Source organism: Haematobia irritans, chromosome 4 (genome assembly GCF_050003625.1).
Source record: "Haematobia irritans isolate KBUSLIRL chromosome 4, ASM5000362v1, whole genome shotgun sequence".
NCBI lineage: Eukaryota > Metazoa > Arthropoda > Insecta > Diptera > Muscidae > Haematobia > Haematobia irritans.
In genome coordinates, this window is record NC_134400.1 from 95,498,388 (window position 1) to 95,515,718 (window position 17,331).

At 32.5% G+C, this 17,331-nt stretch overlaps 1 protein-coding gene across 14 annotated transcripts in view; it reads right to left on the reverse strand.

Moving 5' to 3' along the window:
* Pdp1 (PAR bZIP family member Pdp1) overlaps window positions 1-17,331 on the reverse strand; it is a 350,044-nt gene that overhangs the window by 16,608 nt on the left and 316,105 nt on the right. For 11 of the 14 annotated variants that reach the window (XM_075303408.1, XM_075303409.1, XM_075303406.1 and 8 more), the window contains one exon: window positions 694-848. In XM_075303408.1, the coding sequence (XP_075159523.1) occupies window positions 694-848 (155 nt within the window). The remainder of the gene's footprint in view (window positions 1-693; window positions 849-17,331) is intronic. The other 3 variants (XM_075303407.1, XM_075303397.1, XM_075303399.1) reach the window with 1 other exon arrangement.

Consider the following 17,331-nt stretch of genomic DNA (forward strand, 5'->3'; position numbering starts at 1 on the left):
TGTGATTCAACTCCCGATCGGATCAAACAAGTTTTTCCAATCGCAAAAATTAAACCCCACATACAAAAAAAAATTAAAGAAAACTTCGAGCCTACTTTTGCCATAGAAATTCCTTCGATAAACTATCAATAAATTGTCTTGCATATGGGCATAAGCAAATAATGTAAAAAATAGTTTTGTTTTTTCAATTGAACTTCGAAGGCATAAGATCGAAAAGAAAATCTGTAAGCATAGTGCTTACGTTCTATGACAAGCTCAAGATGATCCACTTCCGGATAAAAAGTTGGGGACAAACCTACACATTTGGAAGCTCATTATTATCGGGTAATTCTGTAACTGAAGTTTCGTTTTTCATGTTCTAAGTAAGTATGCACTTCCATCCTATGACAAGCCCATGTAGTTTCATTCATTGGAGATGATCCAAGTTTGCACTATTACCGAATCACAAGTTGCGGATCCAAACTACAATTTTGGGACCTCTTTGTTTGCTGGGAAATTTTATAATAGAAGCATCGTTATCATTTACATGATAGAAATGGTTTTCATGTGAATTGATTTTTGTGTTCTGATAGTTTAAGTAAATGTGTTTGTGTGTGTGTAATGTTAAATTATGTACATATAAATTTTTTAAACTAGTATTAACAAACATTTCAATAGACGCAGCCACTACAGAGCGATGGTGATGATACTAACTTGTGTTACCTTAAGATCGGCATCATATGGTAGAGTCTTCTCCCATAGATTGGGACCCAAAAAGGCAGCCTGAGCTTCAACATTCCAGAGATCACCTTCTTCTTTGTATTTGTCATCGGGACAAATTACCTCTTTGCTATTCGATGTGGATTTACCTGAAAGCACAAATAAAAATTAAAAAAAAAAAACATATTAATATAAATATTTATTAATGCACCAGGAAGTGCTTGAATAAACTGATATGATACTATGTATGTATGTAAGTATGTTTGTATATTGTCTATTGAAAAGAGAATTTTATTCAACTTAACCCAGATGTTTGCTTAGTTTATTTTTTACATTTTCATGATCAAGTTCAAGTTCCAAACGTTAAACTTGTTGATCAGTTGTAGTTGTTTTTATTCTCTTTCGTTCTATTTTTGCTTTTACAGAATGAGAACTTGAGACAACATAAAACATTCGAGTTCTTTACATGAAGAAAAAAAGTATGTTGTTTGAAATCAATCACTAGACAATAATTTTAAACTAATTATTGATGTTAAATCTTTTTTTTCACCAAAGAAAAAAATGTTGTTCTCTTCCTTATAAAGTTATTCATTTTGCTGCTATACTGAAGGATTATCCCCCATGTTCCAATATTTGTAATCGTAAATCGCAAGAATTTACTTTTCTTTTAGCGAAAAACATGTGATACTTGCGGACTTAAATCAAAGTTGACTTTCTCAATAGGGAGAACTATATTGCAAAATTTTAAGTTTATATGTTTTAGGACATTTTGGAGTGTAAGGTTGGCCCTAAAAATCGGTCAATAAGAAAATATCGCCCTATGAAAATTTTGCGATTTGCTGTCTCGAATATCGGAACAAGGGGGAATATAACTTACAGCCACTATGCACTCAAAAAACGGTGAAGCCACCAGGATAGAACATTTTGATTAATTGCAGAAAATTTTAACTAAACTGTATTACTGTATTAATATTTTTCGACAAAAAGAAAATTTATTAATTTATTTACTACACGCACGAAAAAGACTGTTTTTCATATGTTTGGGTGTAAAAATTATATATTTGGAACTCAAATTTGTTAACACAATATTTTTAAGTGCAAGCATACAATGTTCATAAACTAGCATAAAATGTTTTGGACATATTTGTTAATATGTTAGAACATATTATGTTTGGGACATAAAATGTTTGTAAATATAATATGCAAACATATACCAATTTAGAAACAGGCTATAAACATATATGTGTTTAGAAAGATAGACCTAGAGAATAAGCTGCAAGTAAAAGAATGGAAGTAACCAATTGGCGTCTTAAAAATATATATACACAAAGAAAATTTCATTAAAATTTTTACTACCAGTGTCAGCCTAAGGTGAAACATAATATGTTTGAACAATACAAACAATATTTTGTTTGGACCAATCCTGAAAATTTGTATGCTTGAAGCAAAATGTGTTTGGGGTATATGTTACAGAAGCGATTTTTTTTTTGATTTTTTAGTTTGAAGGAAAAATTTAAGTTCAAAATTGCAAGAATGTCTGTAGCGCCATACGAAGATCAATATGGGTGCATTTAAAAATTTTCAGAAATTCTGTACTTTTTAGTGGGAGGTAGAAATTTAGTAGATCTTTATGCTTCATTTGTGTATAAAATTTCCACCTTTTCTAGTACATTTAGCAAATGTGGGCGAACAATTATTAAAGTCAAGGAAATTTTCTCAAAACAAAATAATTCCATGAACGAAAATAGAGTTAATTTGGCTTTAGTGCTCTAGAGGGTCCACTTTTGTTGAGTGTGGCTGATGTGTATTGCAATCGACTTCAGGATGTTGACATAAAATAAGTTTTTGGCCTAAAGTCATTGATGTTACAAAAAGTGGAAGAGCACATCGACGCACAAAAAACGTTTGACTGGAAACAGCCAACGTGTTGCTTCGATTGCACGAAAGTGGCCAGTTACCAAATTGTATCTTCTCCGATAATAAGCTATCGAGCAGTTTGTAAACAAACAAGATGATTGGATTCACTTGCCAAAGAGGTCACCTGAAAATGTACACCTTCGAGAGGCCACCAGAATTAAAGTGGCGAGGATTGTAATGATTTGGGCCGCGGTGACACCCGATGGTAGATCCCGGCTCGTAGTCATCGTCGGATTCAGCACGCGTCAATTTTGAATTTTTGGATTAAAGATCAAAAAGCTTTAAATATAGTCTAAAATTTATTTTGAAGATTTTGCATATTTGATTAAAAGAATTTTTGAAACCAAGAAATCATCTTCTGAGTTTGCTAGTTTGTTGAGTACAATATCAGGTTGAATAATTTTTCATATTACGTGTATATTTTTTCAGTGCACTACTTAGTGCAGAAAAAAATTTAGTCTGTATAGGTGCTCTCATGTAAACAACATTTTACGTTAATTGCCCTAGTTCAGCCCACATTTTTGTATTTTTCAATTCCTACTTTTCTTTAGTATTTTCTACATTTGGCGCCTCAATAGTCACAATCAGCTGAGCACTTGACTAAATATTAAAACTTTTCAATAGTGCAATAAATTAGTAATAGATAACCCTGTATTTATTTGCTCATCTATTTGATTATAATTGTAGAACTAAGTGCACTTAACAAACCATTGATTCAGCACCCTGCCGCTCTGGGCACGATATTAAAGAAAAAACAAGTAAGGAAAGTCTAAATTCGGGCGGGGCCGACTATATTATACCCTGCACCACTTTGTGGATCGAAATTTTCGATACCAATACACATCCGTCAAATGTGTTGAGGGATATATAAAGGTTTGTCCCAAATACATACATTTAAATATCACTCGATCTGGACAGAATTTGATAGACTTCTACAAAATCGATAGACTTAAAATTTAAGTCGGCTAATGCACTAGGGTGGAAAACAATGTTAGTAAAAAAATATGGGAAACATTGCAATCTAAAGCAATTTTAAGGAAAAGTTTATTTATGATTTATTGCTTGATATATATGTATTAGAAGTTTAGAAAAATTAGAGTCATTTTTACAACTTTTCGACTAAGCAGTGGCGATTTTACAAGGAAAATGTTGGTATTTTGACCATTTTTATCGAAATCGGAAAAACATATATATGGGAGCTATATCTAATATAAAATTTGGCACGCATAGTAACAATGTTAATTCTACTCCCTGTGCAAAATTTCAACTAAATCGGAGTTAAAAATTGGCCTCTGTGGTCATATGAGTGTAAATCGGGCGAAAGCTATATATGGGAGATATATCTAAATCTGAACCGATTTCAACCAAATTTGGCACGCATAGCTACAACGCTAATTCTACTCCCTGTGCAAAATTTCAACTAAATCGGACCAAAAAAATTGGCCTCTGTGGTCATATGAGTGTAAATCGGCCGAAAGCTATATATTGGAGCTATATTTAAATCTGAACCGATTTCAACCAAATTTTGCACGCATAGCTACAATGCTAATTCTACTCCCTGTGCAAAATTTCAACTAAATCGGAGCAAAAAATTAGCCTCTGTGGTCATATGAGTGTAAATCGGGCGAAAGCTATATATGGGAGCTATATCTAAATCTGAACCGATTTCAACCAAATTTGGCTCGCATAGCTACAATGCTAATTCTACTCCCTGTGCAAAATTTCAACCAAATTGGGGTAAAACTCTGGCTTCTGGGGCCATATAAGTCCATATCGGGCGAAATATATATATGGGAGCTATATCTAAATCTGAACCGATTTTTTCCAGAATCAATAGGGATCTATTCTGAGCCAAAACACATACTTGTGCCAAATTTGAAGTCGATTGGACTAAAACTGCGACCTAGACTTTGATTACAAAAATGTGTTCACGGACAGACGGACAGACGGACATCGCTATATCGACTCACGAGCCCACCCTGAGCATTTTTGCCAAAGACACCATGTGTCTATCTCGTCTCCTTCTGGGTGTTGCAAACATATGCACTAACTTATAATACCCTGTTCCACAGTGTGGAGCAGGGTATAAATATGTGAAATTTTTAAATCTGAATCGATTTTTACGCTATTTCGACATCGTTTTTTATGACACATATTATGGTAAATGTAGTCTGACCACATTTTTACAAACATTTCCACTTGGGTGTAGATATTATATAAAGATATTTACTATTGTAAAAGTTCAGAGCAAAGCTCCAAAATTTGACTGCACGCACAAAATTTAACGCCTTCAGAAAAATATTGATATTCGCACTAAAATCTATTGCAAATGTAATTTATGAATTTCCATCGTCTTAAAAATACAAAATTTTACAAATTATTTTGTATTTTATGATTCTATGAATTTTTTCTCCCGACGGCGACAACTCTTAACGCACTTTATTACAATTCACCGACTCTTGCGTGCGACGCTTTGAAGAAGTTAAGTTGTTCAATCGATTATAGCAATTCTGGTTCAAGAATGTGTTTGTCTTTATTTAAAATTTAAGCAAAATCATATTCATACATATTTTTTCCGATTCCGTTCAATTTTCAGGGAACGTGGAGGGGTAATGAGTTGAAAATATGGTAACTCATTTTTGGATATCTGGTCGGGGAGGACCCCTTTGTTCGACTTCTTTAGTAGCACATTAAAAAAAAAAAAACTAAACGCCTCGGATTTATTTGCAATTTAGAAAGGACATTGGGGGAGGTTATGCAATTAATATGGGAAACATGATTCTTCGATTTGTTTGAAAATTTCAGGAAAGTTTAAGGGAGGCTTTTTATTTTATGTTTGTATAACATATTTGGTCGGGCCGGGAGATGCCTCCGTTGTCCGCCTTTTTTATGAAAAATGGAAACCTCTCCGATTTACTTGAGATTTACAGTTACCTTCATTTACTTTCTTGATATTTGGATTTTTTCTTGAAGAGGGTTAGAAAAAGTTGAGGGAGGTCTCTACACAAAATCCGCTACTATATTTTTTGATAATTGTGGGCCTCCCGCCACAATTTGTTTTACAATCTTATAAACTAAACTTCTCAGTAAAGTATCAGAATTTCTTGGACGTTGCAGGGAGGGTATCGAGTGAACGGGCTACAATTTTTAAATTAGACAATTTACATGAAATACTGTTTATTATTTTTTTATTTCTTCGGAAAGGAGGAGAATGGCCAGTGACGCAATTTCAATATTTTATTTTTTGCAGTTGAAATAGAATACTTGATTTTTCGGTTGTGGAGAGGGGTCCCTGTCCTTGACAAACCATGCTTGGAATACGTAGGGAATGTGGAGAATATTTAAATATTTCGACTTTTCGTTTATTATATATTAAGAAAAATATCTTCGATTTATTTGAAATTCATGTTGAATGGCGTGATATACCTCTCGGCACCTTTAAAACTTCGTTTATGGTATCCTACATACTTCCTGAAATTGGAAGTATGAAAACTCAGAAAATAATTTTTTAGGTAAATCTTCTCTTCCAGATGTTTGACGCACAACTTTTTGTGTTTTTACTGTGGAAGATAGCGAAAAATATTGATAAATATTAAGGTCGCATTAAGAGCGGCATCGTAGCAAGGCCCAAGGCGTAGCGGGCCGGGTATAGCTGGTGTTTTATAAAAATAACAAAATTGTTCGGCATATTTCTTCCGTTAGGCCATAACATAAAATGTGATTTCGTTAAATACTTTAACACAAAAATTCCAATAGTACCCATTGGATTAGAGACATTTTTGATAAGGTCGTGTAATAATCTACAATTGTAGAGAACAAATAAATGAAAAAATATAAACATTAGCCGCACAACCCATCACATGGCAACCAATTTGCGAAAATAAATAATGAGTGAGCAAATAAATAGAAGAGAAATAACACTTGTAAAATAAGCAAATAATTTCTAACATTCCAGCGGCAGAAACCAGGTGAAGGATTTCATGTTATCAAGTTTATTTTTGTAGACAGAAGACCGGTACCTGGATTTTAGCTACATACACTTAAACTAGAGCTGCAAAACTATCGATTCGATTCGATATTTTCGATAGTTTCGAGAAAAAAACAATCGATAGTATCGATACTATCGAATTTTTGCAGTAACTAATTATTTCCGATTTTAAATATTTTTCATTAAACAAAAGTATGATCATTTTTCTTGAGCGTTTGAAACCCACATTTTATTATTATTATTTATTTATTTAAAACGATTGTTTAAAATTTATTTATTTAAAACGAATAAGCAAAACTAACGGAAAGAGCTACTTCAAGTGCTAATTACTAAGGTCCATTGGGAACATGTTGACATTATTTGATTTCATACAAGTTCTTCTTTTTAAAATGGTGGATTCAGATTTGTTGAACATCCGTGGATGTTGGAATATAAAACAAAACATAAGACGCAATATTTTATCTCCGACATGCCGATGAAAACCATTGCAAAATTTATCACAATGAACTGAATTTTGTAAGTGCGCCTGAAATAAATCGGGCTACCACCATACCTAACTTTCTATAATTGATTTTAAATGGGTGTGTATATAGCATCGCCGGTATTTTTTAGTCTACTGGTTTTCTTCGATAGTATCGCTATAGGAAATTAATATCGATAGTACCTTAAAAATAAAACTATCGATACTATCGATAGTTTTGCAGGTCTAACTTAAACAAGTAAATTTAACTTGATATAATTTTATGGAAATTATTACGTTTTAGTAACAATTTCTGATTTTTTTTTTAAAGAGAGAAAAAAGTCACACGCAAATAAAGCAAACAATTGTACTAAATTCGAATTTCCCTCAAAATAGTTCAGAATTCCAAAAATGCGCCCATCTTTAGTTAAACTTTTCTAAATAAAATATAGTTAGAGTAAGGAAAATTAAATTTCAAACCCCGATTTTAGATATTATATAGAGGAAAGTTTCTATTTCAGATGTGTATTAAGAATTGTTATTGATTTTATGAAGTCTTAACCCATTTTTCCACTGGGCATGGACTGCATCATGCAGTTCATCAATGTTTAAATGTGCATGAATTGCTCCAACAAATTTGTTAACATAAAATAATGGCTTTTATTGTTGAACTACAATCTAAAATGTGGGAAGGGGGTATCGCGAAAAACCCCATTATTCATTTAATACTACTATGTCGATGAATATATGTATGTGTGCATACCGTAAAATCGTAGAAAAATCACACACACACACACACCGGTAGCTCATGCACATTGATAAGCTCATGTCATGAAATTTTTGCACATTATTTCCGCATACAAAATGAAACCAACCTACTTATTTGCAAACACACAAAAATAAATACTTATGAGAGAGAGAGAGAGTGAGAGAGATCCCAAAAGCTCCCTACATTTCGAATTTATGAAAACTGGTTACATTTCTCTTCTTATCTACAAAAAGCGAAGAAAGCATATCATGGCTGTAGTGGTTCGGAAAAATATACACGATCAGGCGAAACAGCTCTCACGAAAATAGCCGATGAACTGGGCTTTGTATAGGACGTATGATTGTGAAGTAACGATTGTGTTTGTATTATAACATAATATCCATAACATTAAGTCACAGTTGCAGCAAAAAAAAAAAAAATTGAAGAAAACAACACAGCCCCATATGAGCGCATGCGCAGCACATGAACACATGAATAACATACAAAACAAAACAAAGGTATGCTGAAAAAAAGAAACTCCATCCCAATCGAAAGCGAAAGTGAAATTTCTACTCGTTCTGCAGTGATTTTTATTCGAAGGTTTAGTCGCTTCGACTTGTCCAATTGACTAAAAGACTGGGTTAATTTTTCTGTGTGTGGGACTCTGTCAAAAGGTATGCATTGTAGCATTGCTGTCAGTTTCTTTGTATCAGGGTTGCAAATTTGGTTTTCTCAATATTTCACACGAAAAATATACAGGTACTTTGTGGGTTCAAATTGTATGGCAAAAGTATGCACTCTTATTTTTGTACCTAGTATTAATGTACTAGGTACAAAATCTCGATTTTTAATACTAAAATCTCTTTACAAATCTCAAGAGTTGGCAAAGTATATGGAGGTCTCTCTCATGTTAGGACTTAACAGCTGTTTTTTGTTATCGATATCACAAAAAATATGTAAATATTTTTCGACAAATTCAAGACATAAATATTTTTTTTAGCTATGTGGTTTGAAGGAAAAGAAGTTCGAAATTGCAATAAAATCTTTATCGCCATACGAAGTCAAGGTGGGACTTTTGTGGTAAAATTTACAAATTTTATGAAATTACGAATTTACAAAATCTTTACGCTTGTGTTTATATGTTTTTCCTTATTTTAGTTTTACAGAAAAAAAGATATTGAAGTTAAGGAAACTTTATCATATTGAAGAAATTTTAACTAAAATTTAACAGTTTCATTGAACTAATATAGAGTTAAATAGGTCTTACGAGGGTTGCCTTTTATTTGGAGGAATTGGGCAAACCGAGTGTTGCAATACTCGGAACGATTTGACATATGAGCGCTATTTGTATTGTTTATAACAACTCATCAAAAATGGAATTCAGCTCGCTTATTTCTCGATTATTATTTTACAACGTGGATTAACTCAACAACAGTGCATCGATGAATATAGTTAATTCAATTTTTCGCTATGAAGCTCCGTCAAGGACGAGCGTTTATCGATGGTATAGTGAATTCAACCGAAGTCGTAATTCACTCCAAGACGAATTTCGTGAAGGTCGTACTTCACTCCAAGACGAATCAGTTATTGTTTGGAGAACCAAGGATATTTAGAGGTACCTCAATCAAAGTGGCAAAACTGGTTGGACAATTGGCTCAAACATATGGAAAAGTGTATAGATACCCAGCAAAAAAGTAGTGAAATGTTCTTTTTGGATCCGGAAGTGATGAAAATTTGGGGCAGAAGCGATGAATTTCTCATGGGCTTGTCATATAACGATTGTCCACAATTTCAACAGCCGTTGCACTGAATTTGCATCACTTCTTGAGGTGTGATCCGAATTTAATGTTTTGGATATGAATTAAAAAATTTGTGATATTTTGCCAAATAATTAATTTTTATATATATTTTTTATTTTGTATGCATTCTAACGCTTGTCCGCAACGTTTAACCTCAATTATTTTCAAAACTTTTCTATTTTTCTAGAATGGATTTGGCATTTTTTTGACAAAATTTAAATAGCTTGGACCATTTTATTAATTCTTACTCTGTTTTTAACATATTTGAAACAAAAAAGTTAAAATTATTTGTGAAAAATATGAAAACACCGAGTTTTAAAATATTGAATGAAAATAATTTCTTTTGTAGTTAAAATAAAGAACATCTTTGGGAGGACATTTTTGGAATGCTTTTAAAGTTGTGCCTTTTGAAAAACTTCCACACACCCAGAGAAGGAATATGATCACCTCAAACATGTTTTAAGAGCAAAATGTTATTTTTGGGTGGTGACCATGTAGTATGGTTTTCGCAACCATGTTATTTCCTCGGAAATCATGTATCTGATTTCGGCAAGCAGGTTATATTTGACGAGAAAATAACATTTTAGAGACAAACATGTTACATGGCCACCATACAAAAATAACATTTTGCTCTTGAAACATGTTTGAGGTGATCATATTCCTTCTCTGCGTGCAGTTTTTGGTGGGTAGTAAATGGGGAATAGTATTAAAAACACTGAAACGATTTTAGATGATTAATATTTTTTTCTCTACGCCCTCAAAACACCCGCCTCTGTAACATATACTCTCAAACATATTCTGTATCAAACATAGATATTTTCAGAATTTGTTTAAACAAAAAGTTTTGTGCAAACAAATTATGTTTTACCCTAAGCATATATTTGTCCAAATAGTTAATTCCTTTCTTTTGCTCTTTATCATTATTCTCTATTCTCTCTCTTTATCTGACGTTTCCAGTGCTGGAAACTGTAACATTTAATAAAAAAAAACATCAATACAAATTGAGTGAGTCATTTATGGACGGAAAGGAGAACCTTCCTATTACCAGGTTATATAAAAACTGGAGTTAATTTTTTCGATTTACATGAAAACCTCACTAGAAGGAAAGATATACCAGCTTGGGATCCAAGATGTCACTGAAAATTTAATTTAGAACACACACGCATACTCCGCTTTATCTAAAAGAAACTAAAAGTAATAACACCATATCTTTTATCTCAAGCTAATGTCGTGGATTTGTTTTATCTGTAACTAAACGTTTTAGATAAACTGAAAAGAATTGGAGAAATAGAAAATATGTTTCACTTCAAATAAACCAGTTTCTCTATATCTTAAAATGTTTCCTGACAAACATGCATCATCACATCAGTGGCTGCGGTACAACCAGGTCTCGGTTGATGATGATAATTTCAGAGAAAAACCCGCTTTGCATGGCCATGCCAAATTCAATCATAGCACACAACACTGGAGAAGGAGTTGTAATGCTTTAATGCATTTTATTTGCCCCGGAGTTGTACAGTCGTATCACGTCTTCCCCTTTTTCTATCTGTCCTTCAGCCGGTCTTGCTGAATAATTGAGTGGATGTCTGGTCTCATGTAATTTTAGTATCTACAGCCTAAGATCTTTTGAAAGTTTCCGCTTTCTTATTCACTCTCACTTTCGTTTTCATGCTGCTGTAATGTTGCTTGTATGGGAATCCCCCTCCACACTTTCGATTTCAGGTGGATGACTGACTGTGCGCTTGCTTAGTTGAATCTTGATGTTTCGCCTGTTGTTGTCGTTGTTTACTTGTGATTTAAGCCGGCCTTCTTTTTTCTTCTCTTTTGTCGATGGGAAAAAGCTTTCTTTTGCAAACTATTGCGAAATTGTTTGTTGTGTATTTTGGCCATGTCTTTATTGATGTCATACATATTTATGTATGTTTATGTTTTTTTTGGTTATTTAGTATGCCATTTTTGGTTATTACTGAAATTGTACGTTAAGCTATTTCTGCATGGTGACTGGCTAGTTTTAAAAGACAGACACTTGTTCATCAGCAGAATGTATTTACACTGAGAGGGAAATATAGCAACACTTACATCTGCAATTAGGCATAGAATTTTATCTAATTATATTTTCATCACAATTTTTATAATACTTTCAGTTAAAATAGTATTTCAAACGAAATATAATTTCGCTACAATTTAATTTCTATAGAAAAATTCGCCAAAATTTAATTTCCATAGAAAAATTCGTCGAAATTTTATTTCCATAGAAATATTCATAATTTCCACAGAAAATGTTGTTTAAATTTTTTTATAGAAAATGTCGAAATTTTATTTCCATAGGAAATTTTATTTCCACAAAAAATTTAGTTGAAATTTTATTTTTATAGAAGATTTTATTTTAATAGAAAATTTCGTCGAATTTTATTGTTATAGAAAATTTTGTCAAAATTTTTTTCAACAGAAAATTTTATCGACAGTTTATTCCATATAATTTTATTTCCATAGAAAATTTCGTCAAGATGTGAAAATTTCGTCGAAATTTTATTTTTATAGAAAATTTTGTCGAATATTTATTTTTATAGAAAATTTCGTCGAAATTTTATTTCTATAGAAAATTTCGTCGAAATTTTATTTTTATATAAAATTTCGTCGAAAATTTATTTTTATATAAAATTACGTCAAATTCTATTTTTATAGAAAATTTTGACGAAATTTTATTTTTATAGAAAATTTCGTCGAATATTTATTTTTATAGAAAATTTCGTCGAAATTTTATTTTTATAGAAAATTTCACCGAAATTTTATTTCTATAGAAAATTACGTCAAAATTCTATTTTTATAGAAAATTTCGTCGAATATTTATTTTTATAGAAAATTTCGTCGAAATTTTTATTTTATAGAAAATTTCGTCGAAATTTTAATTTTATAGAAAATTTCGTCGAAATTTTATTTCTATAGAAAATTTCGTCGAAATTTTATTTCTATAGAAAATTTCGTCAAAATTTGAAAATTTCGTCGTAAGTTTATTTTTATAGAAAATTTCGTCCAATATTTATTTTTATAGAAAATTTCGTCGAATATTTATTTTTATAGAAAATTTCGTCGAAATTTTTATTTTTTATAAAATTACGTCAAAATTCTATTTTTATAGAAAATTTTGACGAAATTTTATTTTTATAGACCAATTTATTTTTGTAGAAAATAAGTCAAAATCCTATTTTTATAGACAATTTTGTCAAAAATTTTTTTTTAAGAAAATTTCGACAAAATCCTATTTTTAAAGACAATTTTGCCGAAATTTTTATTTGTATAGAAAATTTCGTCGAATTTTATTTTGATATAAAATTACGTCAAAATTCTATTTTTATAGAAAATTTTGACGAAATTTTATTTTTATAGAAAATTTTATTTTTGTAGAAAATAAGTCAAAATCCTATTTTTATAGACAATTTTGTCAATTTTTTTTAAAGAAAATTTTGCCGAAATTTTATTTTTAAGAAAATTTCGACAAATTTTATTTTTATACAAAATTTTGTCAAAATCGTGTCGAAAATTATTGCTGACAAAATTATTTATTTCTTGTCGAAATATTATTGGTCGACATTTTATTTCTATAGAAAATTGCGTCGAAATTTTATTTCTATCGAAAATTTTACCGAAATTTTAATACTATGGAAAATTATGACAACATTTTAATACTATAGGAAATTTTGTCAAAATTTGGTTACTTTAGAAACTTTTATCAAAATTTGGTAAGTATCGAAAATTTCGTAAAAATTTTATTTTTATGTCAAAATTGTATTTTTAAAGAAAATTTCGACGAAATTTTATTTTTATAGAAAATTACGTCAAAATTCTATTTTTATAGAAAATTTCGACGAAATTTTATTTTTATAGAAAATTACGTCAAAATCCTATTTTTATAGAAAATTTTGTCGAAATCCTATTTTTATAGAAAATTTTGTCGAAATTTTATTTTTATAGAAAACTTCGTCAAAATTTTATTTTTATAGAAAATTTAGTCCAAATTTTATTTCTATAGAGAATTTTGTCAAAAATGTATTTCTACAGAAAATTTCATCGAAATTTGCTATCTATAAATTTTGTTGATATGAAATTTTTTTTTCGAATTTTTCTATATCATCTGATTTGTAGATTCACTCTACAAATTATTTGATTTAGTCTCCATATATGTAAGAATCATATTTAACTTCGGAATCAGTACGAATATACTTGGCTTTTCTAAATATTATTTTCAGAACCAAAAGCTTATTGTAGTGGCAATGAGTTGACATAATTCATACACCAGCAGTTTTCTTTCAGTGTGGAATAGAGCATTTAAGCATTATGGTATGCAAGACACATAACGATCCCAGTACTTAGACACTTTCAGTCGTCCATCCGACAATTGAGTAATAATCAATCTCATACAGGTTATTATGAAGCCAGAACGTGTTTGAGGTGAAGTAATTTTTGGTTGGGTAGTAATTTCGTTGTTTTTATTGTATTTCTTTCTTCTCTTGTTGTAGCTGCTTTCTTAGCGTTTATCATTGTATAAAGAAAAGAGGACTTGAACCAGGTTGAGGTCGTTTGTTAGTTTAATTTTAAACCTTCTTGGTGTGTTCTTTGAGTCTTGGACTAATATGCCAATAGTGGGCGTATGGTTTTTTTATATGGACTTCGTATTGGGGTTTTTGAACATTTGCTTGGATTCCAAATAACACGTATTGTTGTAGCCTGAAGATTTGGCGTAGAAAAATTGTGTGACTATGAATTTTGTGTTCTTTTCTCGTTTTGGCAAATTATCTAAGGAAATGGACAAATACATAATTCATAACAACTTTAAGGCACTTCATGGGAGAAATGCAAGGCTTGCTTGCGACTAAAGTGTAATTAGTCGAATTTTTTCTCTTATGTATTTTGATTCTATTACGTGCATATTGCGCCTTTGTGAGTAGGTGTCCACTCGTTGAACCAAATTAAAATTATTAAACCAAATGCGAATTTCTAAACTGACCTAGTCATGACTCACAAGTCACAGTGTGAAATTTTCGTACGCATTGCATAGACAAGGTCATGGTTCAATGTCAGTTTCGACCAAATTCCAAAAAATTTATTCAGCGGTACATTATCCCCTCTCAGTAAAGCTGGTGACATTTCTTACATTTCAAGCAAAAAAGTACAAAATTATGCACACTCTGCATAAGCAGGGTAGTGCATATGTTTACACCACCCAGAAGGAGACGAGATAGACACATGGTGTCTTTGGCAAAAATGCTCAGGGTGGGCTCCTGAGTCGATATAGCCATGTCTGTCTGTCCGTCTCTCTGTGAACACATTAATCAAAGTCTAGGTCGCAGTTTTAGTCCAATCGGCTTCAAATTTGGCACAAGTATGTGTTTTGGATCAGAATAGAACCCTATTGATTTTGGAAGAACTCGGTTCAGATTTAGATATAGCTCACATATATATCTTTCGCCCGATATGGACTTATATGGCCCCAGAAGCCAGAGTTTTATCCTAATTTGCTTAAAATTATGCACAAGAAGAACAATTGGTACTATAGTCAAGTGTGCCAAATTTTATTGAAATCGGTTCAGATTTAGATATATCTCCCATATATATCTTTCGCCCGATATGGACTAATATGGTCCCAGGAGCCAGAGTTTTAACCCAATTTGGTTTAAATTTTTCACTAGGAGTACAATTAGTAGTGTAGTCAAGTGTGCCAAATTTTATTGAAATCGGTTCAGATTTAGATATAGCTCCCCTATATATCGTTCGCCCGATTTACATTAATATGACCACAGTGGCCAATCTTTTACTCCGATTTACTTGAAATTTAGCACAGGAGGTAGAATTAACATTCCAACTGTCTGTACCAAATTTGGTTGAAATCGGTTCAGATTTAGATATAGCTCCCATATATATGTTTTTCTGATTTCGACAAAAATGTTCAAAATACCAAAGTTTTCCTTGTAAAATCGCCACTGTGTTGTCGAAAAGTTGTTAAAATTACTCTAATTTTCCTAAACTTATAATACATATATATCGAACGATAAATCATAAATAAACTTTTGCGAAGTTTCCTTAAACTTGCTTCAGATTTAAATGTTTCCCATATTTTTATAATAAGTTTGTCATTCCGTTTGTAACACATCGAAATATCGATTTCCGACTATATAAAGTATATATATTCGTGATCAGGGAGAAATTTTAAGACGATATAACGATGTCCGTCTGTCTGTCTGTCTGTTGTAATTACGCTACAGTCTTCAATAATGAAGCAACCGTGCTGAAATTTTGCACAAACTCGTCTTTTGTCTGCAGGCAGGTCAAGTTCGAAGATGGGCTATAAAGGGTGATACGGTCAAAATTTGGTCAATATAAACTTGACGTATTTCTTTCAATGTTGCATTTAAAAAACCTGAACACCCCTCATTTTGAAGGTGTGTGTGTGTAGAATGCTGCTCCTATTTTGATTTTGGAATTCACACTTCAGTTGTCAAAATGCCGTCCAAGCAAGAAGAGCAGCGTATCAAAATTTTGCTCGCGCATCGCGAAAATCCGAGCTACTCGCACGCAAAGCTGGCAAAATCGCTAAAAGTTGCCTAATCAACCGTTACAAATGTAATTAAAAGTGTTTAGGAAACGTTTGTCGACAGCCAGGACGTCTGGATCGGGTGGAAATCGAAAACCGGAAGCCGCTGAGACGACAAAGAGAGTTGCCGGTAGTTTCAAGCGAAACCCTAACCTCTCTCTCCGAGATGCCGCAAATAAGCTGGGTGTATCGTCTACAACCGTGCATCGAGCCAAAAACGAGCCGGACTATCGACTTACAAGAAGGTAGTTACTCCAAATCGCGATGATAAACAAAATACGACGGCCAAAGCGCGATCCTCGACGATGCTGACGAAGTTTGACTGCGTGGTAATGGACGACGAAACCTACGTCAAAGCCGACTACAAGCAGCTTCCGGGACAGGAGTTTTATACGGCAAAAGGAAGGGGAAAGGTAGCAGATATTTTCAAGCACATAAAACTGTCAAAGTTCGCAAAGAAATATCTGGTTTGGCAAGCCATCTGTACCTGTGGCTCGAAAAGCAGCATTTTAATAGCTTCCGGGACTGTCAACCAAGAAATTTACGTGAAAGAGTGTTTGAATAAACGTCTGCTGCCTTTCCTGAAGAAACACGGTTGTTCCGTACTGTTTTGGCCGGATTTGGCATCTTGCCATTACGGTAAAAAGGCCATGGAGTGGTACGCCGCCAACAACGTGCAGGTGGTTCCCAAGGACAAGAACCCTCCCAACACGCCAGAGCTCCGCCCAATTGAGAAATACTGGGCTATTGTCAAGTTTTCCCTTGACCAAATTTTGACCGTATCACCCTTTATCGGTCCAGGTTTTGATATAGTCCCCATATAAACCGACCTTGTGCTTATAGAAATCGTAGTTTTTATCCAATTTGCCTGAAATTTGAAATCTAGAGGTATTTTATGACCATAAAGAGGTGTGCCAAAAATGGTGAGTATCGGTCCATGTTTTGGTATAGCCCCATATAGACCGATCTCCCGATTTTACTTCTTGGGCTTATAGAAACCGCAGTTTTTATTCAATTTACCTGAAATTGGAAATCTAGAGGTATTGTAGGACCACAAATACGTGTGACAAAAATTGGGAGTATCGGACCATATTTTGGTATAGCCCCCATATAGACCGATCTCCCGATTTT